The sequence below is a fragment of the Etheostoma spectabile genome, chromosome 14, assembly GCF_008692095.1.
Source record: "Etheostoma spectabile isolate EspeVRDwgs_2016 chromosome 14, UIUC_Espe_1.0, whole genome shotgun sequence".
Classification (NCBI taxonomy): Eukaryota; Metazoa; Chordata; class Actinopteri; order Perciformes; family Percidae; genus Etheostoma; species Etheostoma spectabile.
This window is the reverse complement of record NC_045746.1, coordinates 21,261,279-21,270,324: the sequence shown is the minus strand read 5'-3', so window position 1 is coordinate 21,270,324 and position 9,046 is coordinate 21,261,279. Positions and strand designations below refer to the sequence as shown.

The 9,046-nt window shown below is 38.4% G+C and overlaps 1 protein-coding gene across 4 annotated transcripts in view; it reads left to right on the top strand.

Annotated features, from left to right (window-relative positions):
- The window catches only part of col9a1c (collagen, type IX, alpha 1c), a 40,760-nt gene extending 38,021 nt beyond the window's left edge, over positions 1-2,739 (top strand). For all 4 annotated transcript variants that reach the window (XM_032534845.1, XM_032534846.1, XM_032534844.1 and 1 more), the window contains one exon: positions 1,866-2,739. In XM_032534845.1, coding sequence (XP_032390736.1) covers positions 1,866-2,068 — 203 coding nt within the window. In that variant the 3' untranslated portion in view covers positions 2,069-2,739. The remainder of the gene's footprint in view (positions 1-1,865) is intronic.
- The last annotated feature ends 6,307 nt before the right edge of the window (positions 2,740-9,046 follow it).

Below are 9,046 nucleotides of genomic sequence, written 5' to 3'. Positions count from 1 at the left end.
TTAACTAGCAATATGGCTTAGTATTTCATGTGTTGCTGTTGTATTTGTTTTTTACTGTAAAGCACTTTGTGACCCTTCTTGTCTGTGAAAGGTGCTGTATATTACTACTTACTTACTTACAAGTCCACATAGCTAGGGTGACCAGACGTTTCCGGGGACAGTCCCCGATTTTGGCTACTTGTCCCCGGCTGGATCTGTCCCGGGAAGTGTCCCCGGTTTTCACTGTGACTGAAAGACCCGAAATTGGAATGAAAGAAAACGGAGCCGATAATCGCACACCCTACACACGCAGGCTCTAGACAGCCAGAGCCCGCGGTGCTCAGAGATGTTTAGAAGCTGTGTGTTACGATGCTAAAATCACTGATTATTTACATGGAGTCTGGTGGGTTTAGCGAATGCAATTTCGCGGACTTTTATGTTTTAAAATGATCTAAATCTTTAACAGAAAGGTCGACCTCCTTAGAAATCCTTTCCATAATGTTGTCAGACACTTAGAATATTAATCTGAGTCTGTTAGCAGCTAAACAAGCACTTTTATGAACGTAAATACAAGCTGGACAACTATCCTATTAACTTACATTGCAGCGATCTCGTTTAATACTGCATCAATGTCAAAGGAAAATATGTCCTCAGTAGTTTTTGTTGTATCTGATTCTCAATGAGCTGTTGCAGAAACAAGCCTTGAGCAGTAAAGCAAAAGCTGTCAGTAGTTCAGTAAACATTATGAAATATTGAGACTTTCTATCTTGAAATATTAGGACTTTCTATCTTGAAATATTAGGACTATAAGGACTTTCTTGAAATATCAGGACTTTCTATCTTGAAATATTAGGACTATAAGGACTTTATATTTTGAAATATTAAAACTTTCTATCTTGAAATATTAGGACTTTTTATCTTGAAATACTAGGACTTTTTATCTTGAAGTATAAGGATGGATTTTTTAGCTGAAATTAGCGGAATTTCTATCTTGAGGTGTAGTGGAGTGGAGTAGGAAGTAGCAGCAGGGGGGGTCTAGGATCATACCTTGGGGGGAGGGGGGGGGGCTCAGCCCCTAATAAGAACAGCTCTAGGTCTAGTGTCCCCGTTTTAAGTTTTACAAAAATAAAAACATTACTTGTTTTGGAGGTAAATGTGCTTCTGAGCTGAAAATGTCCCCGGATTTTGTCTGAGAAATCTGGTCACCTTACACATAGCGTTTGAGCCGGTACATAACCATCAATTAACGTCCTAAAGTAATTTAAGATGTGTGTTACTTTAAAAAATTTCGGAGGACTCTTTAGTCTGAATTCCACTCTATAAGAAGGAAGCTAGCAAGCTCGGCTAACTAGCTAACACACAGAGAATAGTGGGGAAAGTGTCCCATTCATTTTTCAACAGCGTTTTTGATTCTCTCTGATTGGCTACCAACAGCAGCCCAGGCTCATGGGTATTGAAGTATTTAGAGCCCTGTGCCAAAATAATGGACAAACCATGATCTTTTCAAACGTACTGTTGAAATAATTTCAACTGGTGATCCTAACATAAACCTCCAGGATCTTAATGTTATACGAGAGGGTCTCTGTCTTCTATGTAACGTCAGAGACATTGAGGATATCATTTGAAGAATATTTGAAATCTAGAATGGGGAAAAAACATTCAGCTAACCGTGTAGCCATTGGGATTTAAGTGATATTAGGAATCATTTGGAGTGCCCACCCACACATATAGTGCACCAATCAAATTACAGTACCAACGTTGTCAGTCAGTCTTGGTTTTGGTAATTAAAGTTTCCATTGAAAACTAACATGACTGGTATATTTGTATATACTTTAAATTTTGAATTTTTAACTTCAATATTTAACCATTTGTATTTTCCCCATCAGGTGCACCAGGCGCTCCTGGCATTGCAAAGGATGGCAAGAACGGAGATCGCGGTGAGACAGGAAGTCCTGGTGTCCCAGGAGCAGCCGGTCCTAAGGGAGCTTCAGGTCCGCCCGGGCTTTGCGATCCATCGACCTGTATCGGCAGACTTCCACCTTTCTACATGGTCAGCGGAAAGAAGTCCGCCGGCTACAGGAACCCGTGAGACATCACAGTTCGTTGACACACTCCAGATCTCATCCTGCAGCGACCACGTTTCAGGGCTACTCAGCAGTGCGGGCGACGTGGTGATCTTTGGGAGTCTCCATCTGTCTCCATCTGAACCACGGATCTAAGAGACACAAAGGGAAACAGAGACAAGGCACAATTGTAGAATAATGTATAGACGTTGTTTGTGATTCCAGTGAGAGCTTATCTAACGTTCAAAGATAGCTGCTGCTGATGACCAAAGCTTCTCCCAGCCGACGACAGGCACGCATGCCCACGAGTTGACCCGTACAAATCTGTGTGGTTACAACTGGTGACCGCTTATCTTAGTGAAAACTAACATGACAACTTGTAAAGGCACATCTGTCTGATTTCTCTCTTATGCATGTACTTTTTCATTCCTTGAATAAGCTCAATGAAAACATAGATCCTACTCGTTTAGCTCCAGCATACCAGATTCTCCACTGCAGTCACGAGCCAATTGGAAAGTGGAACTATGTTTGGAGGCTTCGCTTTCAAAACTAAAACTACAAAAAGGTTCACATTAACATTTCAAATTGTGCAGACTTGCGCCGACATGTCCAATATTGTGCTTATTTGTTTTGCCTGATTTTGTCCAATAAATTTGTTCTTTTTCAAACAATGTAATAAAGCGATATGTTTTGGAAATGTTGCACATTACTGTATTAAGTTTCTCATTTAACGGTGCACAAAATGAATCTTAGAGCAGCTGCAGCTATTAATATATAATTCAAAGATATGCAAGTGACAATGAGTCACATTATTACACAGCCCGATGCTGTTAATTAAGGTGATTGGTATGCACATGGATAAGTGGTTCATCAAGAAATTCTACAGCCCATCTAGACTGAAATGGTTTTGTTCAGGAGGGGCTTTACTGTTGCCTAGTTACAAAGATTAGTCAACATCATCCCTACCTCTGTCTGCACAGCACAAATACATCCACAGATTAAATATGACCTTTACCAGGAAAGTACGTCTAAAGAGGGGGGGGAAAAGTCACGATATAGTATGTGGAAAAAAGTGATAAAAACGCCACAGTATAGTATGTAGAAAAAGCTATTGCATATAACTGTATGTCAACACAAGTGATACATATACCATAAGTACAGCATGTCCAAAAAAGTGATAACAGACATATTATAGTATGTCGAAACAAGTCATACAGATACCATAGTACAGTATGTCCAAAAAGTGATAACAGACATATTACATTATGTCGAAAAAGCCATAGTATATTACTAAATGTTGAAAAAAGTGATAATTAATAATATAAATAAAATTGAAATGAACTGAAATTGAATTGAATATTACTCTGTGTCAAAAAACGCGATACACAGATCACAGTATAGTACGTCTTAAAAAGTGATGAAAAAAGCCATAATATAGTATGTCGAAAAAATCCCTCCCTCCTCTAGCTTTCCATCTCTTCATTTATGTGCATCCATGTCCCAGAAATGCGTGTTACTAACCTAGCTCTGGGGAGTCATTCCCCGGAGTCCTTATGTTCTTCTTTTCCCCAGCATGTTCCCTCGGATCAGGGAGGCTCCAAAATCATGGTAGCAGCGGTCGCCATGGTCCCGCTACACGTTCTGCGATGTCATGTTACGTCCTGCTACGTCCTGCTACGTCCTGCTACGTCCTGCTGTGCCTTGTAATGCCGCACAGCGTCCTGCTATGCCATGAACTACTACAAAGAACTGCTACAAACTACTAATTTTTTCTAATTTTGTTATTGCCACTCTTCATTCTAACCCCAACCGGCCCGTCAGACACCGCCTACCAAGAGCCTGGGTCTGTCCGAGGTTTCTGCCTAAAAGGAAGTTTTTCCTCGCCACTGTCGCACTGTTGCTTGCTCTGGAGGAAACCACTAGAGCTATTGGGTCCTGGTCCAATTCTGGAGTGTGGTCTAGACCTGCTCTATCTGTAAAGTGTCTCGAGATATCTCTTGTTATGAATTGATACTATAAATAAAATTGAAAAGTTATGCTGTAATAGTTTTAGACTGCCGGGGGACTTCCTTTGACACACTGAGCTCCTCTCTCCTCTATCTATATTTCTATCTTTCCATGTATGTGCATCCATGTCCCAGAAATGCTTGTTACTAACCTAGCTCTTGGGTCTGTTGTTGGGATTTAGCACTAAATAAATAAAATTGAATTGAGTTGAATTGAATAGTATAATCTGTCGAATAAACCATAGTATAGTTCGTCAAAAAGTATATAAAGTATAGGATGACAATAAAGTGATTAAAAACGCCATAGTATAGGATGTCCAAAAAGACATGGTATAATTTGTCGACAAAGCCATAGCCTGGTACGTCAAAAAACTTGAAAAAGCAATAGAATTGTATGTGGAAAAAAGTGATAAAAAAGCATAGTATAGTTTGTCAATATAGCCATAATATATGTGATAAAAATGCCACAGTACAGTATATGAATTAGCTAAAGTATAGTATGTCAAAAAGGCCATTGCATTTAACTCTGTGTTGAAAAACGTGATACAGAGATCGTAGTGTATTATGTCTAATGAAAGTGATGAAAAAGCCATAGAATAATATGTTGAAAAAAGTGATCAAATGCCATAGTATAGTATATCAAAAAAATTATAAAAGCAATTATTAAATTTGATAAAAAGCCATAGTATAGTATGTTGAACAGGCCATTACATATTAATCCTTGTAGAAAACCTTGATACAGAGATCATAGTATAGTGTGTCGAAAAAAAGTCACAAATAAGCCATTGTAGAGCATGCTGAAACTAGTGATAAAAAATCATAGTATTGGATGTTGAAAAAACAAATGCCTAAAAAGTAATCTTTAAAAAAAGCCATAGTATATTAAGTCGAAAATAGTGATAAAAAAAGCCATATTAAAGTACGTCAAAAAGGGCATTGCACATTAATCTCTGTCGAAAAACGTGATACAGAGATTATAGTATATTATGTATGAAAAAAGGACAAAGAAGCCATAGTTTAGTAAATGAATTACACATTGTATAGTATGTCGATATGGAAGTTGCATATTATTCTATGTCATAAAACATGATACAGAGATCATAGCATATTATGTATAAAAAAGTGATAATAAAGCCATAGTATAGTATATAAATTAGCCATAGTATAGTATGTGGAAAAGGCCGTTGCATATTACTCTATGTCAAAAAAAACGTGATACAGAGATCATAGTATATTATGTATAAAAAAGTGATAAAAAGCCATGGTATAGAATGCTAACATAGTATAGTATGTCGAAAAAAAGTCATATACAAGCCATAGTATAGAATGTCAAAAAAGTGATAAAAATGCCATAGTATAGTATGTTGAAAAGGCCATTGCATATTATTCTATGTCAAAAAATGTGATACAGAGATCATAGTATAGAATGTCAAAAAAGTGATAATAAAACTATAATCTAGTATGTTGAAAGAAAGTGAAAAAAATGTAATGGTATCAGTTAGCCATGGCATGGTATGTTGAACAAGATATCGCATATTACTGTATGTCAAAAAATTGATAAAAAAGCCATAGCAAATTATGTTGAAGGAGTGATTAAAAAACCGTGGTATAGTATATCAATTAGCCATAGTATAGTATGTGGAAAAGGCCATTGCATATACAATATACACTGGAACAGGGTGTGTCCGGGGTGAGAAGGGTCTGCAGGGATGGCTCCTGACTCTGGAAGAGTACAGGTCATGACCGGAGGGCAGGTTGGCACCGATGATCTTTGCTGCAGCCCTCCCTGTCCGTTGTAGTCTGCTGGTCCAGATCCAACCCAGACAGGGATGGACGTGCAGAGGACAGACTGGAGGATGTAGAAGTGGACCAGCAGCTCCGTAGGCAGGTTGGACCCCACACTACCAACCCACGGCCGACAGACAGACGGCACCCCAACGTGGTTAAATTTTTTTTGAGAAGCGTAGGGTGCGGCGTAGGTTTGTGTCTCCGTGGATTTCACACAGAAACATAAATTACGCTTTAGACCTGGGGAGCTGGCGGCCATCTTAGAGCTCAATTCTGATTTCCCTCCACATGTGAAAATAAACCTTTTTGTATGTTAGAAATGTCATGCTTTTTTATAATGTGAGAGCTTTTTCGCTGTACTATGACAGAAAATCACTGGCTTCCGAACCAAAAATCAAACATGTTGCAGATTGTATAGGATGCGGTCTAAAATCAATTGTTGTTGCTTACAGGGATCACTTTTACATAACATTTACTGCATTATTTGAACTTATGGTCGCGTTTAATATGAACTTCCGACACTTTTATATGACAGAAAATGAGCAAAATAGATTCCCTTGAACCCCAATTTTAACGTATAGCGGGAGAACTGAGCAGGATCTTTCAAATAATGTCAGCCAAACATTTCCTATTCAAAAACCAAAGCAACGCATGTATTATAAAATGAATCCTTTCCAGTCTTTATTATACAGTACAGTACATGTGTCTTTCCAATACTTACAATATGCTACGAATATAAAATATCTTAGCACCAATTCATCAGAAAATAGGGGGGGGGGGGAAACGGGTAAATAGATTTAAGTCTAAGTTGCTTATATGCATTGAAAAAAATGGATCATCCCATCCTATAACACATCAGTCAATCAGTACCTGTAACAAGCATTTGTCCATCCATAATGTCCAATCCATAATGCACCACTGGCAAAGAAGCAGCTAATATTAAATGGTATGACATCACTGACAGAGCAGGTCTTTTATACCAATCACACATATACATACAGTTGTGCTCATGAGTTTACATACCCATGCTTAAGTTAACTAAAAAGAGGAATAAAAAAAATCATGTTTTGGAAATTTATCTTAATGCCTTAATTGAAAAATGATCACATACCCTTCACCATGCCTAGAGGTCGGCATGGGAGACTTTCCATAAAATCATCTCTCAATGCAAATCAAACCGGCTATTAGTCTAACTGAAATAACACCACGCCAATCTCTAGGTATGATGAAGAGTATGTGATGATGATGTGTGTGTGTGTGTGTGTGTGGGGGGGGGGGTAATATTGTAATGTAAACTCTATCTGCCTCTATGGGAATTTAACAAAGGGGTATGTATACTTATGCCCCCAGTATTTTAAGGAAGAACATTTATTTATCCACAATACATTATACATTCACAAAGAAAACTGGTGTCCTTAAAGGTTGGATTGTACCTCATTTTCTAATTAAGGCATTAAGATAAATTTCCAAAACATGATTTTTTATTCCCCTTTTTAATCAACTTAAGCATGGGTATGTAAACTTATGAGCACAACTGTATATAATATATATATATATATATATATATATATAACACTATATATAACTGTATATATATATATATATATATATATATACACTTTATATATGTATATATTAGGATAGGACCACATTTGATTCTGAACCTGTACTGTAAACTGAACATTATTGCATTTGTAGCTGCTCTCTACTTGAAGAAAGGAGGCATAATGTACTGAATCAACAAACATTTGATTATTTTCAAAAATGACACCCCCTAAGTGAATTTTGAATATAGCCTGTGTGACATTTCGTTACTCTATGGAACATTTGACAAACACTGTCCACATGCGGAAAAAGGTAAAACATTGCAACCTTGTGCTAAAATGAGCTAATATTAGTCACCATAAACAAATGGTCTCACCAGACCAAGTAAGGCTGTAGCAACAAAACCCCTGAGTGTACCCAATATAGCGAGGGTGCATTCATAGACTGGTAATATCAATGGACAAAGCACCCGGTTTGGCAAAGTGCTGCAAATGTGGAAGAGCCTTAGACCTGCATTCTATCTGAAATCCAGCAGGGGGCGACACGTGTCGTCTCAAAAGGAGAAGTCTGTGAGAAAGTGACCCACTTCTCACTTAATTTATTACCTCAGTAAACATTTTCATAATGACTTTATGTTCTCAATCGCTAGTTTCAAGTCTTCTGCAACACAGAACGATGTTCATTTTTTGAATTATGGTCTCATAGGTTATAAATCTGCTGTTTGGGTGCTCTTCCCTCACGTCTAAAATCCTCACATCCGTAACCAGGACGACTGCGCCCGTAACGTAAAAAATCTCAACAATTTGTTGCAGATCTCCACAAACCAATGGGTGTCGTTCCACATGCTCTGTACATTAATGTTACCAGTTTTGGGCGATTTTTATGGACCTATGAATTCAACTTTTGATTCGTAAGATGAAAAATGTGTTATTTCTTTTTTCGTGAAATGACATAGTGTTGCTTTAACGTGAGAGATTAAATGACTCGTGCCTCCAGAGCAGCCGAGAGCGATGTATCAAACTAAAATCCTCTAAAATACTAGAAAGCTTTACCCAACATCTTCAAAACTAAGCTGTGTCAGAGCCCCTGTACATTCTTCATGAAAGGCCTTCTCCTAGGTAAGTAGAACAAGATCTGATAACTGGCCCATATAGTGATCAACTTTGACATATAGCTCATACTCTATGTCTTGGCAAGCTCTCATAAGTTTTTTATATCCTGTGTTTGAAAATTGCCCCCCCCCGCTTCCCTTTTTGCTCTTGTGTGTATTGATGCGTTTCTTCGTGTTGCGGAGGCTGGTAGATAAGTTCTAGACGACTAGCTGGTCTGAGGTTGGGGAGAGGTGTAATTAGTCCATGAGGAACGTCAGGCGAAACATCTATGAAATGGTTAGCACAATGGTTTGGTCATCGGGATGCAGGGAAGCAACTCTCCAATTTTGAGGTTCCGGGGGACAAATAAGAAAAGCCGTGTGTTTTCAGAGCAGGGTTTGAGCTGCCCGGACCCTGCCACAGCGCGGGCACTTAACAAGCCTCAACCGAACAGAAAGGATGTGACACATGTAGAGAAAGGGCTGCGAAACCAGCAGCTTTTCAAGAAAGGTGAACAAAGGCTGCGATTATACACACCTCCTCAAAGCAGTCTTGAGTCTATGCATACCCCCCC